General features: G+C 38.1%; 1 protein-coding gene across 4 annotated transcripts in view; it reads right to left on the reverse strand.

Moving 5' to 3' along the window:
- The window catches only part of LOC126470515 (constitutive coactivator of peroxisome proliferator-activated receptor gamma-like), a 750,708-nt gene that overhangs the window by 550,823 nt on the left and 175,851 nt on the right, over positions 1-24,034 (reverse strand). For 3 of the 4 annotated variants that reach the window (XM_050098425.1, XM_050098426.1, XM_050098424.1), the window contains one exon: positions 3,827-3,938. In XM_050098425.1, the coding sequence (XP_049954382.1) occupies positions 3,827-3,918 (92 nt within the window). In that variant the 5' untranslated portion in view covers positions 3,919-3,938. Of the gene's footprint in view, positions 1-3,826; positions 3,939-7,098; positions 7,487-24,034 lie in introns of those variants that run through there. The other variant, XM_050098423.1, reaches the window with a different exon arrangement.

The following is a 24,034-nucleotide window of genomic DNA, read 5'->3' on the forward strand; positions in this document are numbered from 1 at the left end:
AGTAGCAGACAAATTGCACGAGAATCAGGAATCTCAAAAACGTCAGTGTTGAGAATGCTACACCAACATCGATTGCACCCGTGCCATATTTCTATGCACCAGGAATTGCATGGCGACGACTTTGAATATCGTGTACAGTTCTGCCACTGGGCACAAGAGAAATTACGGGATGATGACAGATTTTTTGCATGCGTTCTATTTAGCGGCGAAGTGTCATTCACCAACAGCGGTAACGTAAACCGGCATAATATGCACTATTGGGCAATGTAAAATCCACAATGGCTGTGACAAGTGGAACATCAGCGACCTTGGTGGGTTAATGTATGGTGCAGCATTATGGGAGGAAGGATAATTGGCCCCCATTTTATCGATAGCAATCTAAATGGTGCAATGTATGCTGATTTCCTACGTAATGTTCTACCGATGTTACTATAGGATGTTTCACTGCATGACAGAATGGTGATGTACTTCCAACATGATGGATGTCTGGCACATAGCTCGCGTGCGGTTGAAGCGGTATTGAATAGCATATTTCACGACAGGTGGATTGGTCGTCGAGGCACCATACCATAGCCCGCACGTTCACCGGATCTGACGTCCCCAGATTTCTTTCTGTGGGGAAAGTTGAAGGATATTTGCTATCATGATCCACCAATAACACCAGACAAAATGCGTCAGCGCATTGTCAATGCATGTGCAAACATTACGGAAGGCGAACTACTCGTTGTTGAGAGGAATGTCGTTACACGTATTGCCAAATGCATTGAGCTTGACGGATGTCATTTTCAGCATTTATTACATTAATGTGGTATTTATAGGTAACCACACTGTAACAGCATGTGTTCTCAAAAACGATAAGTTCACAAAGGTACATGTATCACAGTGGAACAACCGAAATAAAATGTTCAAATGTACCTACGTTCTGTATTTTAATTTAAAAAACCTACCTGTTACCAACTGTTTGTCTAAAATTGTGAGCCGTATGTTTGTGACTATTACAGCACCATCTATCACAAAGCGAAAAAAGTGGTCCAACTAAAACATTCATATTTCTTTACGTACTACACGAATGTGTAATAAAAAAGGGGGGGGGGGGTTCCTATTTTTAAAAAATGCAGTTGACATCTGTTTGACCTATGGCAGTGCCATCTAGCGGGCCAACCATAGCGCCATCTGGTTTCCCCCTTCAAGCCAGACAAGTTTCGTTCTTTGTAGTTTTTTCGTTTGACCCTTATTTCATGAGATATTTGGCCATGTCACAATCAATGGACCACCCTGTATATTCAACATGAAATTCTGGTGGTATAGGGACCAAATATAATGTCATGTTCAAATGTAGTGTAATGGAGCCAAAAATCTGACCAAGGCTGCATAACATGAATAATGCTGATTGGGAAGGAAGGAAGATCTTGCATCACTCAATTTCCAGAAAACTGAAATAACATTGGGGTGAAGGGGAGGGCAGGAAAGAGATTTTCCAACAATGATTCTTAAATGGCCATGAACAAGGAGAAGGTTTCTGTCATAGAGGAACTGAATGATTGATAGAATGTTCCAACTGTTATTTACAGAGACTTGGTGACTATATTGAAAACTAGGGTCATGTATTTGTGTCACTTTGAAGTGCAGTGTAGCTTTCCGAATAAGCTACTTGCTCAGCCATACTAATGTGTCATTTACTTTTTGAAGGTCTGTTGTAAAAGCAGCCTCCACTGGGATGGCAGGTGCTTGCTGTGCAATCATTCTTTAAATTTTTGTAAATTCTTGTGCATAATCATTAGCAAAATTATCTTTTCAGGCATGTTTGTTAAATCCCAAAATATTTCATGAACTTGCTATTAATCATTTTGATCACATGAATTGTCATGGATACTCATTGGTCATGCAAAAATACACAGTGACTCAAAAGAACAGGAAATTATGGAATGGAGATTAATGGATGAGCACAATTACTTTACAAATATTTATTTATGCCAATGTATAGTACAAAGTATGGCATTATTGAATGTCACAAGTATTTTTATTTTTTGACTATCACAACTGACAATGAGCTTCTCCTCAGCACACACATTCCTGCAGCCTGATACGACCATTATGCATGGCTCGACCTAACATTTCAATAGGAATCCTGGAGATTCTCTCTAGGATTCCTACTTTAAGTTCTTTGGTGGTAGCAGATCAGGTATGGTAATCTGCACGCCTAAGATGGCCCCATAAGAAAAAAATCACATGCTGTCAGGTCAGGTGATCTTGGGGCCCATGCAGTGTCATTGTAGCTTGAAATGACATGGTACCAAAGAACTGTCACATAGCTCCGGTCAGTATCCATGCCGTATGTGCCTTTGCTACATAATGCTGAAATCAACTCTTTATAGGAAAATGGGGCACTTCATGCATACTGAACACATGTTATAGAGGTAGCACACCAATCATCATCTTCAAAAAAGTATGAGCCTATAATGCCACTCGATGATGTGGCACACCACACAGTAATCTTGCTGCTGTGCAATGGACACTCGTGTAGCTGATGTGGATATTGCTGGGACCAATAATGAAAATTCTGTCTACTGACAAAGCCACTGAGGTGGAAGTGAGATTCGTCTGACATACACAGGTCATTAATGAAATTGTTTTCATTGTGCACTTTTGCTAATAAGCATTTAGCATTGTCTATGCATTAGCAGATCACTAGGTTGAAGCTGCTGAACGATCTGCAATTTGTTTGGATCAAACTTGAAATTCATTTTCAGTATTTGTTGAACTCTTGAACAATGCAACTGTAGAGACTCTGCATGATGTCAAATGGAGTGCTTGTGGGCTTCTTGCCAAAGCAGTTCGCACAGCCTTGATATTGTCTCCTGAACAAGCAATTTGGGGTCTCCTTGCAGATTGCTTCTCCAACGCAGAACCCACTGCTTCAAAATTACAGACCCAGGTGTTGCTGTGTGCACTGAGGAAACATGATCTAGCTGTCTGATGTTGAAACAACTCTGACATTCTCGATGTGCAGCCTCCACACTTCCGTTCTTGTAATAGGCTTTTACTGCAAAGGCATGCTACACACTATTCCATTGCTCCATGTTTGCTGCTTACTAAATGGCAAGATAATGTGAGCAGCATTTTATATGTCATTTGGAGCCACCCACCTCACAGCATTGCCGCAACACATCTCAAAATTTCCCATTCTTTTGAGTCATCCTGTACTTAACCCACGTTTCAAAATTAATATAGTCTGATTCACGAACAGTGTGAGCCTGTGCAGATCGAGGCATGGATGGTGCTAAATTGCTGCTGATTCCAAAAAACAGTTGTGGAAAATGCATCATGAGGTTCTGCACTTGAAGAAAGAGCGTATCCTGCAAATTATGTCCGTCACTTGCTTACATAGAATTTGTTGCTAACCGCCATCATCAGCCATGACAACTCACAACAACTGGAATAAAAATTCACTAAATAACTCACTATGATCATGTTTAATGCTCACACTTGACACAAAGTTTACAGACTCTGCCTATAGTAACAGATAACTCAGGGTTAGCTCATCTTCCCCTTTTCTGTTGTTACATCACCAGTATCAGTGGACAGTTTAGTATCAGTGTGTTCAAACTGTACTATGTCTGAAAAGCATGCATTGCTACTCACCATAGAGACGACACATTGAGTTGCAGACAAGCACAACAAAAGGACTGTTACACATTTAGCTTTCAGCCAAAGCTTTTTTCAGAAAAGGAAACACACACACATCCAAAGAAACAAGTGCACCTCACACACACATCTCCAGCAGCTTATTTATAAACGTACACTGTAAAAAGAAAATGCAACTTACCTGTAAAGGACAGCTAAAGTTGACATGTCTACCCAGCAGCAGACATCAGAACAGTGCCTTTCCACAAATGTCCGTAGGCCATGAACTCCCATTTCAATGCCTTCACTAAATGCTGAAACAAATGATATTTTACTTAGTTCCCTGTTCCATGGTTCATTTTACATGATAAACTGTAATGATGTGGAACAACACATTTTACGTGCTGAATACACTGAGGTGACAGAAGTTATGGGATAGCAATATGCACATACACAGATGGCATACACAAGGTACAAAAGGACAGTGCATTGGGACAGCTTCCACGTGTACTCTAGTGATACATGTGAAAAGCTTTCCAATAAGATTACAGCCACAATGGGAATTAACAGACTTTCTACAAGGAATGGTAGTTGGAGCTAGACACAATGGACATTTCATTTTGGAAACTGTTCAGGAATTCAATATTCCAGGATCCACAGTGTCAAGCGTGCCACGAATAGCATATTTTAGGCTTTATGTCTCACCGCGGACAACACAGTGGTCAACACCCTTCGCTTAATGAACGAGAGCAGCGGCATTTGAATACAGTTGTCAGTGCTAACAGACAAGCAGCACTGTGTGAAACAATGTGTGACGTACAATGAATGTATCCATTAGGACAGTGCAGCAGAAATGTTGTTAATGGGCTATGGCAGCAGATGAATGACACGAGAGCCCTTGCTAACTGTACAATACCATCTGCAGTGCCTCTTCTGGGCTCGCGACCATATCGGTTAGATCCTAGAGAAATGGAAAACTGTGGTCTGGCCAGTTGAGTTCCAGTTTCAGTTGGTAAGAGTGATGGTGGGTTTCAAGTGTTGTGCAGACCCCATGAAGTCATGGACCCAAGTTGTCAACAAGGCACTGTGCCAGGAGGTGGTGATTCCACAATGTCGTGGGCTGTTTTTACAAGGATTATTAACTGGAAATGGTTATGTCTGGCTGCTTGGAGACCATTTGCAACCATTCATGGGCTTCATGTTTCCAAACAACAATGAAATTTTTATGGATAACAATGCGCCATGTCACCAGGCCACAATTGTTCATGATTTGTTTGAAAAACATTGTGGACAATGTGAATGAATGATTTTGCCAACCAGATTGCCCAACATGAATCCCTTCGAACATTTATAGGACATAACTGAGAGGTCAGTTAACGCACAAAATCCCGCAGCAGCAACACTTTCACAACTATGGACAGCTATAGAGACAGCACGGCTCAATATTCCTGCAGGGGATTCTTTCTGTGACTTGTTGAGTCCATGCCACATTGAGTTGCTGCACTATGTCAACCAAAAGGTGGTCCAACATGGTATTTGGAGGCATCCCATGATTTTTATGACTTCAGTGTATTTCCACATGCTTTTTAAGAAAAAATATACACAGATGTGTGTTAGTAATTCCTACCCATCACATTTCACAGATTAGTATAACAGAAATTCTTCTACAGAATAGCAATTATCACAAAGGAACTTTCTCAGTTTGTTTCCAAATTTTACTCTGCTGTCTGTCAGATATTTTATATCATTGGGTAAGTGATAAAAAATTTTTGTTGCAGCATTGTGCGCCCCTTTTTGTGCTAAGGAAAAAGACAGTCTCAATGTGGAGCAATAAATGCCAATTTGTCTTCTGATATTGTAATTATATACCTCTTTGTTCCTTTTGAACTGTAATGGATTAATTACAACGATCTTCATGAGGGAATAAACACTCAGTGAAGCAGTAGTCACAATGCCCAACTCCTTAAACAGATGACTACATGACAATTGTGGGTGAGCACCACATATTATTCTTACAACACGTATTTGTGCAATGAAAATTTTCTTTCTTAAAGATGAGTTATCCCAGAACATTATTCCATATGACATTACTGAACGAAAACATTGAAACTATGTCACTTACTGATTTGTCTCTGCTCATGATTTGCAATGATTCTGAGTGCAAATATGGCTGAACTAAGTTGTCATAGCATCTCCAAAATGTGCTTTCTCCTTTTTAATTTATCAATATGAATGGACACCAAAGAATTTTGAAGTTTCTGCCCCATTTATTATTTCTTCGCCATGTGTTACATTTGTCACTGGTGCAGTATCCCTAGATGTGCAGAACTGATTATGTTGTGTCTTTTTAAAATGGAGGGTCACACCATTTGCAGAAAACCAGTCAATGATAAATTTTCAGAACTTAATTTACATTTCTTCTATTTCTGTTTCTATGCTTGGACTGATTACAATAGTAGTGTCATCTGCACAGAGAACTAATTCTGCTTGTTGTATATGGTTGGTTATACCATCAGTCCCATAACATTTCAATTTATCTAGGATATTACTGGGATTCACACAGCAAATGTCTTAGGCAGGTTGCAGAAAATACCAGAAAGCACAATTTTATTATTTAATGCCTAATAAAATTTGGTGAGTGAACATGTAAATAGCATTCTCTGTAGAGCAACTCTTCTGAAACCCAAACTAATTTGCTGAGGACACTATTGTTGCTAAGGTGAGATGCTATTCTAGAAAACATCACCTTCTCAAAAATTTTGGAAAATGGTGTTTGACATGAAACAGGTCAGTAGTTATTGACATGTTTGTTATCACCTTTCTTAATGAGGGTTTAACAAACAGCATATTGCAGTCTGGACAAATGCCTTGAGTTACTGATGCATTACATATTTCAGATAAGACCAGGCTTATTATATCGGACCAATCTTTAGCACTTTACTGGAAACACCATGAAAATCAGATGAGCTTTTATTTTTGAAAGAATGTGTAATTTTCTCAATTTCAGAAGCAGAAGTTGGTGACACGTCCATGTCATTGAATTTTATGTGTTACATTTTCCACATGCTCTTGTGATTTTTCTCTTGAACTCTTTGTTCCTATGCTTTCCACTATATTTAAGAAATGGTTATTAAAACATCTGCTATCTGTGACTCATCATTTATAATCCTTAGATTCAGTTCAATAATGATGTTATCCTCTTCCTACAAATTTTAAGTAGTTTTTGTAGTGTGCAACTACTGCAGGACCCCTACTTGTTCTTGCCAAAAGGCACATTTCCCTTCTCCTTTCACAAGATATTCAGAAAGGACACTGGTGCAATTAGGTAAATAGTTCTGGCTTTGGTATCCAGTACACTAGACTATACAATTATACATTAACAAAAGAACAAATAAAACAACAAAAATATACACAGAATAAGGAAAAAACTTATCCAAGAACACCAAAATTACACAAAAAAAGATGTGAGCCTACCAGTAACAAATCTAGCAGCACACCTCTGAATCTGTTCAATGTCTTCATTTAATTCTAACTGGTGGAGATTCCAACCACTCCAGCAGTACACAAGAATAGGTTGCAACTGTCTCCTTGTTATTTTTTCACTCCCATGCACAGCGTGTTTGGTGTCTTCCATACCATATAGTATGTTATGCCCAGCAATAAGTTCCTTGGATTGAGCTCTATGTACTGTACTTCAAAACATCCCTATCTGATAAGACCTAGGACATGATGGAATAAGTTCTATCGCCCTCTGGAAGGTTTTTCTTGTTCCGAGCCTAGATGGTTCAGATTCAGAGCCACATGAGGGATGTCTAGTGCCATTTTCCTGCTCCTTCTTCATAAATTCATCCACTGTTCTTGGTCCTAAATCTGTGAGCATTATGTCCATGTGATTATATAACATTCTGATTGAAGTTTGACTGTGGGCATTCTGTTACAAAGTGTATTGCATCATTCAGAGCAGTGATAACCTGTGTGGCATGAACAGAAATTGTACTGTTAAATGCTGCGTATTCTGCTATGGTGAAACACAGAGCAAGGGTTGACATATGGAGAGTGCCAGAGTGCACACCCCATACTCTACTATTGAGCTTTTAGATGATATCTTTCCCTGCACACAATTCAAAAGTTTGTCCGTGCAGTGAGTTATGAAGGTGTGGCTGTTGTCATGTTTTATTTCTGTGCACTCTGCAGTGTCACAGCAAAACAGTAGCTGTTCTCCCCAGTTTATATTCAAGCTCCTTTGGACTTCCACTCATGTAGAACACACAAAATTGCATTTTTCCAGAATCAGGCTTCAGGTGTTTCACATTATAATAAAATGCCACATCGTTAAGCACTGACTCTCTCATTTCCACCTCCTCAAAACTTTCAGCATGGGCAGCAAATGATGGCATATCCACATACACGAAAATCTTCTATTCCAGAATGCAATCTTGTATTGTTTTTGAATTGTTGGTTGCTCAAGTCAACATTCCACTGTAATGGGGCCACGATATTGCCTTCAGTTACTTTATTGTTCTGATTTCTCCACAGACTTGAATCCACACTGCTGCTTTATAGGAGTCTGGTAAACCTGCCCATATATACATGAAATAGGGACCGGAAAATGTAGCATCTATTTTTTGTGGAATTCGCATCCTTTTTTTCAAATTTTGCATCATTTTTGTCAAAATCTAAGTTTTTTTATTGATTAGATGCACAAATTAAAAGGTTGTAATGCTACATGAGTGAAGACAAACAAAGCCTTAGTTCTTTGAAACTGACTGCTAAAATGAAGTGCTGATTGGAAACTTTTTGACTGAAATGTTTGCTTTTGCAAAATCTTAAACACCTTTTTCTTACAAAATGGTCTTTTTGTCATTTGGCTGCATTTAATGTTTCAAAAATGATTGCTTTATTGAAAAGCAGCAACATTTTCCCATCAGTGAATTGAATGCATCTCCGACTTACCATGTTTCTGGACATTATCTGCCTTTTCCCGCCCAATTCAATGAATACAAAACCAGCAGACTATCAATTTCAATCTTTTATGGGCATTCAGAGCTGTGCGATCCTTGTTGACAGCACCACAGATAGAACTGACTTAGACCCCTTCCACACTGGAACACTGGTGACGGTCACCAGCTACTGTCACTGACAGAGATACATTCGTCTGAACTGGAGGATTCACACCAGGACACTACACTGCCTCACTGAGCCACTGTGACCCAGCAGTAACTCACCCTCACCACGTGTGATGGACAAGGTCACTTTGTTTGCAGCAGTCACTACCGGACATGCTTTAGTTTTAATTGGAGTGTTCACACTGTAACACAAATCACAGACACAGAGCTGCAGATTTGCCAACTGACAGGCAGTCATTTCTGAGACAGTGACGCAAAACATTCATTGTACATTACACTGGAGGCATTGTAGCCATGAGTTTAGATTTGATTATCACAGAAGATTTTGTAAGTCAAGAAGAAAGTCGTCCTGCTATTTGGGATGTGAGAAGCGATGACTATAGCAACAAAATGATGAAAACGAATGTGTGACAAGAAATTATAACGAAGCTTGTGCCTGATTTCAATGAGAAGAGCATGGATGAGAAAAACAAAATTGGTAAGCTGTATGTTCTTTTTTTCAAATTTAACAATTTGTTTTTCAGACCATAAAAGGCTAGTGAAATTTAGTTGCTACCCCTGTACAGGCCCATTTCACTAATTAATCAGTTGGCAATACCTGTGGTGTCGGACTCCAGTGATCCAGGCGTGTTCACCACAGTCACCAGTGACCATCACTGGCAACTGTCACCGTGTCCCAATGCGAAAAGGGCCTTAGCGTGCAAGTAGAACTGAACATATGGTAACTCTATTTTAACATAGGAGAGAAACTTCAGCGCAGTAAAAAATGTTACAGATTTTATTTTCTAATCGATATAGTGCAGAGTGCAGGCACTGTTGGCTATAGTGGCAGATGGCCGGAAGCGCAAACAAATTAGAATTTTGACCGCCAGAGGGGAGAGGAGCAGCCTACAAGAACTGACACATTGTCACAGGGATCGCCGATTTCTTCTGGTGTTCGTTGTAATCGAAATCCGTGATGGACCAGGATTGGTTGCTTCGCATACTTCAAAATACAAAAACAATAAGAAATGCACAACAGAAAGTAATCCGGGTCGGCTACCGTTCAATTGGTTGTTTAGGTGAGAATTTTTTAATGGCATGGTTCAGGCTCGACCTCTAGCGGTACTTGATGCAATCACCTTTCAAAACGTCTGCCACCTAATCTGCCATGTTGTGTGTGTCCACATTATATAACCATTTGAGCTTTAGGCATTTCTTTGCTCTAACATTCTAGGTCTCACAGCTGAGAACAACATTGCACTACACAGCATGTATCTTAAGTAGATGATCCAACCGCCACTAACGGCATGGCGCCAGGTCATTGAGCACATTGATACATCATTGCATACAATATGTTTTTTTTTATTTTGCAAACAAGTTCTTACACACTCTATCTTTCCAAATTGAGCTTCACCAGATGTACAATACCAGTAACTGATAATTGGTTACATTTTCGATATTTATATGCAGAAAATAAAAGGTATTTCTGACTATCTCTGATAAAATACTTCATCTGGACACAATTCGCTATGAAATAATGTCTATTATGTTATTTGGCAATTTGAGACAGAATTCGCATCTATTTCGCATTTATCCCAAAATGCGAATTTCTAGTCCCTATACATGATTACGGAAAATTCTTCCCGAGACTGTGAAAATCACAAAGAAGTGAATGTAGTCAGATATTTTTGAGTACAAAAATAATGCTGCAATACTAATTTTGCACCATTTCATTGAAATATCCAGTTATGAGACATGTATGGTCTCCATATTCCTCTTCTAGCACACTTCCTCATTTTGTAAGGGAATCCTAGATGTTTCGGATAGCATCATGGTGTACCCAAAAGAAAACGAACTTTTTAAATTTGTTTATTCATATCTTAAGCACACATCTTCGGTTCCCTCTCCACTTGCACTAATACACTCGTCTACTCTTTTATTCCATTTTTCAAAACATTATTATATTCATCGTTTGTGTTCTTTGACAATGCCTTCGTGGGTTTCCCCCCCCCCTTCAGGCGCTTTGTTTTATTTTATTACTTCTTTATTACTAACTCTATTTACAGCACACTTTTCAGGCAGTATTCATATATAACAATGAATGTATCCAAAAAACTGTATTATTGTATGATACAGATATAATGCATGAAAAATTAGCTTTTCTTATCCAGACTATTCTCATCCTGTGTTTGATATCAAAGGCACTTAGTGACTATCAGCAAACTTTAAACATAATTTCAAAAATTGTACGACACATGGTTTCTATGTGGAAGTCCGATTCTTTAAAAAATTGGAGGTGCAGTTCTTTCAAGTAATTTGCACAAATGAAGACTTTGCTATCATATATCATCTGAACTAATTCCAGCATCATCAGGTTCCCACATAAATCTGCATTAAACACAGTACACTCTTTTACCATGCCATAAAGGCATAGGCATGGAAAAATCATTGAGCAGCTATGAATGCTCCTCTACAGAATACAATTTATGGTAATCTGTCAAGTTTGAAATGCTCTCAATTCTCAGTAACAACAATGTTGCAAACCCTCAAACATGCATAGCTACATCTCTGTTCGCATATCTAAGCACATATGTTTTCGCTTTGCTCAAAAGTTAAACAGGATTGTTGCTTACAGACATCTACAATATGAGCTCTCTTACACTTCATTGTTGGTGGCAGCTTTATGTTCCTGTGTCATACTGACGCCATTAAACTGTTACGTTTTGCTCTTGGTTTACCCTTTCAGTGTTGATGGACAGTTGAAGAACTTGGAAGTTCTGTGAAGAACTCAGGGATGTATTCCACTTCTTTTCCTCCTCCTCCTCCTCCTCCTCCTCCTCCTCCTCCTCCTCCTCCTCCACCCCCACCACCACCAAACATTAAAGGGTAGTCCTTGTTGATGTTGCCATCATTCTTTGCCTCTCAGCACCTGTATCATTTGGCTATAGTTGATTCCACTGATAACACATTGTAATATAGATTTTCCAGGTCTACCTCCAGATTTTTTCCCAAGGGTTCCTTCGAAGATTTTTTATGAAGCTTTTAAGTCAAATTAGGTGTCCAATTGTTTTAGTTTTTCTTCTTTGTATCATGTTAATGCCCTTTTAACCTTGATGTCTTTTAGAATTTCTTCATTAGACTTTCTTTCAGTCCATGATGCTTTGTAGTTCCTCTCCACATCCACACAGCTACTGTTTATAATTTTTTCTTTCCTTGTTTCCCTAAAGTCCACCCTTCAGAACCAGAGCTCACAAAGCACCTACAAAATGTTTTGATGAACTTTTTCCTTGCGTCTGTATTATGGTGGCTATATGTCAATAAACAACTCTTAGTTCTGAATACTTGTTTAATCACTGTAATTCTTCTTTTAGTATTCATTATATGTAATGTCTGTGCACACTAAGTTGACACTCGGCACAGTGGAGTGACCGTAAATGGGAAATGCCTTTACGGTCACTCATACCAGCCACCACGCCAAGTGTCAACTTAATTTACATGGACAGTACTTCTGTTGTAATCTATTATTGTACTACCCAAGTTAGAAAAAGCATTTATTGCATTAGCATTTTATTTCCTGTTACATATTTTCCCTTGCTTGTGTGTTCAATTTATTTACCATAATCATTTTGATCTTTGTTGCATTTATTTTCAGTCTGTGGCTATATGTTGTAGCAGACAAAATTTTTAACATACAGTTCATATCCTTCTCAGAATCTGCTAAGACTACTACATCATCAGCAAATTGAATACAATGTATTTGTTTACCATTGATTTTGATCCCTTTGGAGCTGCTTCACTTTTTTTTTTCTTTTTACACTTTCTATACCTAAAATGAATAAATAAGGAGAGAAAAGGCAGCCTTGTCAGGCACCTCTTCTAAGCCTAGCCTCTCCCTTAATACCACTGATATCAATTTCTGTACTCTGGCTTTTGGACAGACTGAAAATCAGCCTTTTCTCTCTCCAGTTTAATCTCATTTTATTCAGTTTTCCAAACAGTATTTTCCAGTCCACTCAATTAAAAGTCCCCTCTAGGTCCATGAATGCAGGACATATTTCCTGTTCACTTCAGTTCTTCTTTCTAAAATGATTCGTGGTGCCATTATAGCTTCTCTGCTTCCTTTTCCTTTCCTAAATCCAAAGAGATCTTCTCCTAAATATTGATTAATCTGTGCTTTTAGTATTTCCTTAACGATACGGAATTGGAATTTTTGAAATAGGGCTTAATAATGCCCAGGCTCTATAATTTAAACAATGATGGGCATTTTATTAATTCCACTGATATTGTTACACACACACACACACACACACACACACAAGACTTTGTACAGTTGTTTTTTTGCCTTATGTCCAGCACACCTTAATAGCTCAGTAGGGATGTTATCTGTTCCAGTTGCTTTGTTGTTGTACAGGTTGTTTAAACCATTATTGAATTCTAAGATGGTGACTGGTAGTCTTGCGAATTCAACTTCCACTTCTTCCATTGTTCTTATGTAAACTCAATCATTTATGACATCTTCTCCATCATATAGTTCAATGAATTCTCTTTACCTAACTACTATTTTTCCAGATTCAAACACAATGTTCCCTTTTTTTTATCTTTAACGACATTGCTACGAGTTCTTCACTTCAACTATAATGATTTCATTTCTGAATACACTGAATTTACCTTGTTTGTTTGCTTTGACTGCAAGGTCTTCTTCTATATCCCTAATAATTTGTCTCATCCACTTATCTTTTTCTATGCACCACATTCTTGTTATTTCATTCCTGATTTTTCTGCTTCAGCCAAAATATATTTTTCTCAACCTACTTTATTCTTTTATGAGATTCAGTATTTCTTGTGTCATCGATGGTTTTCTTGGATTTAGTTTCTTCTTACTGAGTACTTACTGCATTCCTTCAGAAGTAAAACTCCTTTCTTCCTCGAAGCTCACATTTTGCTCACGTCTTATCCTCTCCACTCTAAATTTCTTCTCAATAGTCTTTCGGTACACCACTTTGTCTTAGTTGTACTCTGTTCCTTTTTAAATATAATAATGCTCTTGGCTGTAACTATTATGTAATCAATGTCCAAAGCATTGTATGAATGACTAGATTTTTATTTGATTTCTGTATCTTTGTTTGACTACATTGTTCAACTACAATATTACAACTTCTCTCCAACACTAAAACTGATTTTAGTATTGCATTTATTAGCTCTGATAGGATAGCCACCCCAGCATGAGGAAGTAATATGACTATCACGTATGGTGATAAGCAAATAATGTGCTTGTAACCAGGTTTCTTGAAGTCTTTCCACAGGTGGTGGTCTTCCTTTTGCTGTATATAATTTTGACTCATGATTGCAGATAACTTGTCACCATATGTGGTCCTTTGGTTTGTTCACAGAATAACTTTTTCTGCTACCAGTGATGATTTTTCTTTTTATTTGTACATGGTATGCCATAAGTCAGTCGTCAAAAATGCATTTGGTGCAATAATACTAAACAAATGAAAATAAACAAAAAACAGAAATAAATGTGGAGTTCAGTGAACCTACAAAAGATTCTCAAAGTGATTTCTAGGCTTTTCTAAGCAAACACTGCAGCTTTTCAACACTGATTCACAAACTTTCTGCAAATCTTCTGTGCCTATAAGTTTCAAACTCTGATTGGATTCATTCCTTTAGTTGTTGAACATCGCTAATCTTTATGAAACAGATGTCATTGTTTGGTACATCCCACATTCAGACAAGGCTCTTGTTGCCAAGCTGTGGAAGGTTCTGACATTTGAGGGGTTCACAACCAAAGTGGACTAAGTCTGTTTTGAACACTTTAGAGAAATAAGAGTCCTGAAATGGGGTCTTAAAGTTTCTGCCTCATTAATAATACCTAAAAATTTAAATTTTCGACAATGCTTAATAACTAAGGAACAGTTTAACTTAAATTTTGGCATATATTGGAAATAATTTATTAAACAGTTTAACTTGTTAAAACAAAAAATGGACTTTGTTCACTAGGGTTGTGAATTTTAATTTATTGGATGGAACAAAAAACTCAATTAAAAAGTGTTTTTAAACAATCACTGTTTTTTGTAACAGACATAAGTCAGACCATTACATTTATGGTTATAACACAATTTACTACCAAAATAGAGATTTGGTGACATTTTTTTCCCATAACTATATCAGCACAATTCAAATCAATCAGTGTACCCATATTCATTGCTCTGATCTTCTTCACTGTTTATTGTTTCAGTTGACCTAGTAGAAATCTCAGCTGGGAGATTGTTGAAGAAGTATTGATGAACTGGAGGCGTACAGGAAAAGAGATCCATCATGTACCTCTATTAGCGGCAGAGATCTTACGTTGAATTCCGTATGGGGGCTCCTAACTGACAGATGACAGTCATAATAATGATCATGCTTCATTTGTTTTGCTTGAGGTTTACCTCCGAGAAAGAATATTTTCATTCAGAGTTTCCTTGACAAACATTTTGAGTGTGGAACCTTTCACCACACTTAACCACCTTATGTTTAGTCAATTGAAGGCTTTACCATCAGTGGTGTTTTTTGCTATTGTTGCTTACTTCCTCCAAAAACTTTGTGACTGAGAATTTCTCTCTCTCTTCATATAAACAAACTTTAAATGTGGAATCTTCCACTTTGAGGATTTGTTAATTTGGACCCAGTGTTCCAGTGTGTACATATGTTGCACCTTTTTGTTTGCAGATTTAATTATTCCAAATTATGAATCATTTGGGAGAAACATGGCCATATACCAGGCACTTATGATCTATTACATTTGCTGAAAAATGTTGCTCATGAACCAGCTTCAAAAGTGTGGGCAGTATTTTTTATATACATCTTTCTGAACACAACAGCTACCAGAATGTAAAACAATATGTTTGTGGCTACAGACATTATCTTGTAAGTACATCCTGACAACACTGGCAATATCTTGAAATCACATTCCATCACTTGTTTCGTCTCAAATATACAAAAGTTCTTTATCAGTATAAAAGCAATGGACTCCAAAACTGTATATGTATATGTTTCTTTTGTAGTAAGCAATTATGGTTGAACGTGTCAGAAGAGGCCAAGTCTTTTGTAGATCAAATGTGTAAGCTTAAACACTATTTGAAGCCTTCTCCTTGTCAGTGTGGAGTGGTGCTCAAGCTTGCTCAGCTCTCCGAAAGTGGAGTTCCTTCTCTGTAACAATGGCTCTTAATCCGCTGCACGGCTTTTCATTTCCAAAGCATCACAAAGACAACAAGTATTTTTATTAGGAAGCTTAAAATGCAAATTAAATTTGTTGCTGAAAATTTTGTAATATATTTTCTCTTTTACTAGTCCCAGTACCTCTCATTCACATTTTCTCAAATAAAGAAGATACATTTTGTGAACTGAAAGTTCAGGATCCATATACATTCTGCCAGGACTATCTATTCTGGTATAATGACTGCAATGTGCTGGAAATGATTTTATATGTGCAGTTGCACTGTAATGATCGATCTTATTTTGTGGGCTACGTTTTCCTCGGTTATCTGTGACCGGAAGAACTTCATCTTTCGATACAAAATGGTAAACACTACTTCAGCTGACTTTTAATGAACCAAAAACGTACTTCTTGCAAACAGTAATATTTTCCCGATTTGCCCAAAGTGTATAGTGGTAGCTGTACGATTTTTCTGTTCCACTAGTATCACGACGGTGGGATCTAATAGCTCTATTCGCAAAACGCTTCCTAATATTCTTCTTCCAAATGTGTTTCTGCCTTTTTCGCTTTCTCCCTCTTTCAACATTTTGAGTTAGACCAGACTGAGAATTTATGTTGGGATCTCCTACAATTGGTAGAGATGTTCCATCCGATACTGAAACAAGTAAAAACAAAATAATAAGCTCAGCACAGAACTCAATAATTAGCTGTAATAGTATTTATACAGTAATAAAATGCAATTCTTAATTTATCAGAAGCCAACTGAAGCAGATTAATATAAATGTCCACTTAGCATCAGTAGAACCACAGGCAAAATCACTACTTCTTGCACTGCGAACTTAATGTTTACTGCAATGGAATTAGGAAATGGTATCTGAAAAATACTGTGTAAGAGTCAAGCGTTAGTTGTGTGATCGCTTTTAAAGCACTGTTCTAGACCACAATAACAGGTACATAAGCGACAATATACAATGTATAAGCAATTTGTTGGTATATAAGTCATAGTCTCAGAATGATCAAAGCTATATTTCCATTCTACAAAATAACACTAGGAATAATTCCAGTTGACTTACCTAGGTCTGTATCAGATGATGTGTCAGACAAAGAATTAGGAAATAATCTTCACCAGGATCATAATCTTCTTTGGCAGACATACTATGAACACGAAAAACACACACAAAGTATGTACTTGGGTCACTATCACAATGAAAAACGCTTAGTAACATTCAACTTGCACAGGAAGAGCAGCAATCTGTGAAGTACGTAAAGAGTTATGGATTTACTCCACTATTGCATTGAATAAATCAAAGGATCATACACTATTAATAAAACAGAGAATGTACTTTATACTTGGAATTTCGGAGAACATTCTCAAGTTCACACGAACAAAGCGAGTCAAACAATATACTTCACCTGTAGACGTGGCAAAAAATGACGCAACTGACAGAAATAACCAGATACTGAGAAGTAACGGTTACTGTGATAACTGCTCATCTGATACTGGCAGATATTTTAATAACTGCCAACAGTGCCCCGCACCATCTGTTGACCGAAGATCGTACTACACTTTCGCGTCAACTCATTGGAGATCTGGCTACGAAGGAAAGGTATAGACCATTTTGGATGACAAATAACATGTCAGAAAGTATAACATAAAACATTTGCATATAATACTTATTATTGTCATCATTTGTCAGGAGATTACAGTAATCGCTGATATTTACAGAATTAAGACACTGTTAGAATAAAACAGTTATGCACTTTTAATAAATTTATCATACACATAATACCTGATCTTGACTGTTGTGACCAAGTGTTGTCAAAAATGATATATAGCAGAATTTTTACTCAAGCTGGTCTAACAATCCCTGTTCATCTGTAGAGTAGGAGGAGGCGTCAATGGAAGCGTCCAATTCCACCCGTCTGCTTTGACCCATGACATAAGGGTGTTGTGCTGTGTGGTGCCATTACAGCATGATGTTTATGAGTTGGTTTTGTTTGTAGATGTCGCCTTGTTGTGTTTCATTGTGCCCACCTTTGTATATGTGTTTGGCGTTTTCGTCAGGTGTTATTGGTTTGTTGTTTGTAGTGTGGTAAGGCGTTTAATATGTGTGTGTGTGTGTGTGTGTGTGTGTGTGTGTGTGTGTGTGTGTGTGTGTGTGTGTGTGTGTGTATGTGGGGGGGGGGGGGGGGGGAGGTGGAGTAGGGCTCGCCGATCTAGTTTGCAGTGCCAGAATTTGCTGGTGGTAACTGTTGTTTTCTTTCTAGTTGAGATGTTTTGTATATTTATGGTGTATTGAATGTGTTTTACTTTATGTAGGGATGTTTAATTTGTGGATTTTTGAGGTTGTGGTTTCGGTTTTATTTTTCGTAGTTGTAGGTGTTGGTTTTGTGGTATCAATAGTTGAGGTTGGCCTATACAGGTCACTGGAAATGACCGATTCCCATTTTCGTTGTTGGAGGTGTTGGTTTTTTGGTATAGTAATCTGTGGTTGATTCATATAGGTCAAAGGAAACGTCCGATTCCAATTTTCGTAGTTTTAGTTTTAGGTATTGGTGTTTTGGCATTGTCACCTGTGGTTGACCTATATAGGTCAAGGGAAGTGTCCACTTACTGCACATATTTAGAATGAAATATTTCAGGAAGTTTCACTGCAGATATTTGTTGGTGTAGCGGAATGTTGTAATTGTTTTTCCACTAAGTTTTTAATGGTTGCTGACTTGCTGGCAGTTTATTGAAAATGTGTGTTCCTGAATATTAGACCCCTTTTTGTACCAAGGTAAGTGATGATTACTGTTTGTATTCCTAGTATTAATATTATGTATTGAGCGATTGGTTGGAAACACTTGCAACAAATTTCATTGAGGGCTAAATATACTAGTGGTTAGAACAGGTTTCTACATGAAACTCTTCAGGCTTTCCCGACGATCAAATGACATCTCGGATTGTCGGGTGTTCTGCCGGATATCAGCGTCGTCCTTGCACGATATTTAGGCAATGTAGCTCGTAACCTTTATCAGGTGCGACCTGAGACGAGCCTCAGGCCACACCTGGTGAAGGGTACGAGCTAGGTTACCGAAATATCGTGCAAGAACGACGCTGATATCCAGCAGAACACCCAACTCAAGATGTCAGGTTTCTACATGATGTTCTTGAATTTATACCACAAACGATTTTTATTACACGCTTTCACATGCTACAAAGTTTTGCTCCGTTCGATGATTTAGACCTACCTTAGAATATGATCCCTTATGAAATTATAGAATGAAAGTATGTAAGCTTTTTTATATTTATGTCTCCTACATCTGACATAATTCTCACTGCAAATACAGAGTTATTTAGGCACTTCAGCAATTCTGTGGTATGCCCTTCCCGACCGAATTTATTACCAAGTTGTAGTCCCAGAAACTTAACACTGTCAACCTTTTCGATCTACATGTCTTCATATGTTATACACATGCTGCAGCTGGAAAAATAGAGCAGTTTTCCAAATCTCACATAAAACTATAGGACTATCTTGTACAGCAGTAAACGAATGTCACATTACGTATGTTTTTGTGTTGTATTACAACGCCGTTCACTTATTCTGTTAAGTGAACAGCACAAGAAATTAAGCTTCGAATTTAACCTACATTATTCAGTTTATATATTACTTCATACTTAAAAGCGCACGTTGTTAACATTTTACTTAAACGGTGCTGTGCGTAAGTTCCGCGTACTTTCTGTTGCAGCTGCGAGTATAATATTTCTAATAGCGACCGATAACGTACAAACATGTAATATGAAACACTGATCGTTCAAACATAAACTGAGATGTACCTGGAGTTAATTAGCTACGGTTATGGCACGATTCATGCGACATTCCTGCGATTCCGCACTACTCGCAGTTATGCTGATAACTAAACAGATGGATTCCAACTATGTCGTTATTCAACTGTAGCCCCGTCGGAGTATTCAGTATTGGGTAGTGAGAAATAGCTTGACAGTCATTGATAACCATTAAAAATAACAGTTATCCAGGAATAACTGGAACCGTGATAACGGTTACTCCAGAATAACCGTTTGGCCCATCTCTATTCACCTGAGAATGTTCTCAGCTTGAGTCAAAGTGTTGCTGAACACGAAGAAAATCATCCGTTTTCATGTGAATAAAACTAAAGAAGTTTCTCACAAGCGAAGAACATTTTCAGTTTTCTAAAGTAAGATCTGTATCATATTACAGAGTGTTTTTAGTGAATATGGTAGAATATATGCTGATTGAAAGGGAAAAAGATATACTCAGCCCTATGAAATACTGAAGAGAGAAGTTGTAGAAAACATTATGAGGCTGGCTTATCATTTTCTTCCCGAAAAATCGTGAAAGCAAGATGAGCACCCTATCAAACAATCAAACGAATATAGTGAAATATACTTGAGCTATTTAGTAGACCCAGATTTTCAGACTGGCATACGAGAAGACTTTTAGACAGTACTTGATTTGTAAGGAGAAGGAAAAAAAGAAGAAGAGGCGGAGGTTCCGGTACTGCGACATTCCGCAGTTCTTTAATTATTATTTAGACGGCTTAAAACGTTATATTAACGCTGTTTTTTCGTCAGAGATACTGGTACAGCGTATCGGTGTGAACCGTCACAAATCAAGCACTGGACTTAGGCACACACTAGACAACTGTGTCACTGACATTTTCAGATGTTCTTCATCATCATGTTAATTGAAATGCACCTTTGTGGATTAGGTTTTCCAGAAACGTAGGCAAACTAGAAACAGCAAAAGTTAATTAGAAATCAAGATATCAGTTTCCATGTGTGGTAGGAGCCGTTGATTGGACGCAAATACCGATCATAAAACTTTCTACACGGAGATGAAGACATTAACCGAAAGGACTTTCTTAGTATCAATGTGCAAGTGACATGTGTTTACAGTGAAATGTTTCATAGCTTGGCCTGTAAGTGATGCTAGGCTGTGGAGAAACTCTGATATATGCCAGATACTAAGAGAGAGCCAAACAAGAATTGCCCAAATAAAAATCTCCCAAGTCATACAGACTGTTTTGTTCTGCACAGATAGGGGAAGAGGATTTTGAGGCACCTAGTTTCGGTGACAATGATCTTTCTGTAATGGGAGAAGAAGAAGCAGTAGTGAATACACATATACGTGGCACAAACAGAAAACGAGAAATTGTCAGTGTTATACATCAATTGTAGTGCATGGGGGGTTTGTACCTAAACTTTTTATAAATGAGCCTAAGTCATGCAACTTTCTCGCAATTCCATAGTAGTTTGATTTTTCTAGGAACCTGCTGACATTTGAGTTGGATATTTTACTTGCAGCAAAAATTGTTTCACAGGTGTGGTGAAAGCATTTGCCAGATTCTACAGTAGATAAGTGTGCATGCTGTTTAACCTGTAACATTTCAAACTGGAACAGTTAGCCTCACTTTCACTTACTGAATCATTTCAGCAAAATGATATGGAGTTGTGATAATACAAAATTTAATAAACATTAATTAAAAAATAACCTTTAATTTTACACATGATGCATTAAAAAATATCATTCTGATGAAAATAGAGACAGTAGTCTTCTATTAAAAAAGAAAAATCAGTTTTCGCTGTTTCGTCTTCAGTAAGTCTAACAGGTACCGCAAAAAAATTTTTAAAAAAAGAGGCGCTGTAATTCTGCATTAATAAACTGCTTGTCTCCTCAGTTTCCATAACTAAACGCTGTCATTTCTGCGCCCCCCGAGGAGCCATAACAGGTGATCATGACGAAGAAATTTTGCGGATATTGCAACAATGCCTGTGACTCAAACTATGTAGTGTCAAAACCATTTAGCTCTACAAATTCCAAACAAGCACCTGGGAAAGAGACGTCCCTACTATGGAAGCGCATAAAACAAATAAAAATACAAGTGTGTGCCATGACTCCGTTTTTTGAAGTGAGTATATACAAGGTGTGTGAGAAAAGTAATGAGACTGATTTTTTTTATGTACGAAAGTTTTTATTTTTTTCAAATAATGATATTGTCTCCTTCAAAGTAGTTCCCTTCAGCAGCTATACACCAGCAGAGTCGTTCTTCCCTGTCTTGGTAGTAGCACTGAAAGGCTTCAAGTGGTACGGCCTTTAACAAAAAATGGTTCAAATGGCTCTGAGCACTTCCATCACGGAATTTTTACCTCAGATTTAACATCTGAGGTCATCAGTCCCCTAGAACTTAGAACTACTTAAACGTAACTAACCTAAGGACATCACACCCATCTAGGCCCAAGGCAGGATTCGAACCTGCGACCGTAGTGGTCCAGACTGAAGCGCCTAGAACCGCTCGGTCACAATGACCGGCAGCCTTTAACATTTCAGTCACATTCTTTGGAATGTTTTCCAGAATCCAAAAAGACCTCCTTTTAAGATATTGTACGATTTAGGGAAAAAAAAATGTTAACAGGACTCAGATCAGCCGAATAGGGGGGGGGGGAGGGGGGGGGGGCTGTGGAACGACAGGAATGCCTTTTGAGGTAAAAATTCCGTGATGGAAGTGGCTACTTGACATGGAGCATTGTGATGATGCAGCATCCACTTGTCTGCAGTGTCCAATCTCACTGAATTCACCCTTTTCCTGAGCCTTTCAAGGATATCTTTGTAAAACACTTGGTTGACAGTTTGTCCTGGAGGTACACATTCCATATGCACGATACCCCTGCCTTCAAAAATACAAGTCAGCATTATTTTGAGCCTTGATTTACTCATTCGACCTTCTTTCAGTCGAGATGTCTCATGAGTCACTCCTCACTTTGCTGCTTTGTCTCAGGATTGTATTAAAAAATCCACGTCTCAAGACTGTGCTAAAAAATCCAGGATTCATCTCCTGTATCACACAACTGAACAATTCGTGATCATTGGCAACCCGCTCAAGAAGATCAATGCACAAAACTTTGTTCAAAATATTATGTACAATGAAAGTGATTAACAGTTCACCCATCATCCTTATTGTTAAACTTGGGTCTGATCTCACAAAAGCACGCACACGTTCGACGTTCTCGGCGGTTTCTGAAGTTGAATGCCTCCCTGAGCGAGGTTCATCTTCAACGTGTTCTCAGCCTACCAAAAATGATTTGTTCCAGCGAAAAAAATTGTGCTCTTCATAAGGAATGTTCCTCATAGGCCTGTTTCAACTTAAAAATATCGCACTCACGGAGTCCCTAAGTTCAATACAAAACTTGATGGAGCAATGTTGCTCTAAATTCTGCCGTTCCATTTTCGTAGTCAAGAACACAACGTCACTGATGATGCTCTCAGAAATCATGTGATGGCTGTATGGACATGAAACTCAGAATGAGTATCTGGAAGGGACGAACACATCTGTCTACACAAGTGGAACAACACAGTGTTGCCAGTTTGCTTGCAGTGTTGTCAGTATCATTACTTTTCTCAAACACCTCGTATAGCACCCAAAGTCACAACCACACACTTGTGCAATGGTACTTGATGCTGAGGTAAGCCGGTTCGAATCCTGAGGGTGAAAAAAATTTTCACTGCCAGTAAAGTCCCTGATCGGCAGACTTTGCGCCATTGTCCTGGTTTCAATAACAAACCTCTCTGCAGTGTCCAACGAAGTGAGGGTATGTGACACTGTTGATGGTGATACGTCTGTCACATGGGGACTTAGGGCTTGACAGCCTCCTTGGTGCTATTCTCAAGCTGTAGGTTATTTAGTCCAGTAATGGCGTCACAAAAAAGGCACTTCGTTTGCAAAAAAATGAGGTACAAGATATTATTTTTGTATCGAATGTATATAGCTGAAAGTATGTAGCATCCAAAATTTCAGTTTTCAAAACCCTCGGGACAACTTTCTGTGAAAAAAAGAAAAGAAAACACGAAATTGTGGCACTTTTTTCAGATTTTCCCCTATTACTCGGAACTTATGCATCCTACTGAAATTTTTACTATTACCAAAATGAAAGAGCAATAAATGGCCTACTTAAATGTCAAAATCGGTGAAGTCACTTGCCTGAAATTAGTTGTCAAAGTTCGTTCATTTGTATCAACTTGTCTAGAAAGTCATCTCCAGCGCCTGTAACTCAGAAACGACTACTCCAAATGAAAACGTTAAG

The sequence above is a fragment of the Schistocerca serialis genome, chromosome 3 (assembly GCF_023864345.2).
Source record: "Schistocerca serialis cubense isolate TAMUIC-IGC-003099 chromosome 3, iqSchSeri2.2, whole genome shotgun sequence".
Taxonomy (NCBI): domain Eukaryota; kingdom Metazoa; phylum Arthropoda; class Insecta; order Orthoptera; family Acrididae; genus Schistocerca; species Schistocerca serialis.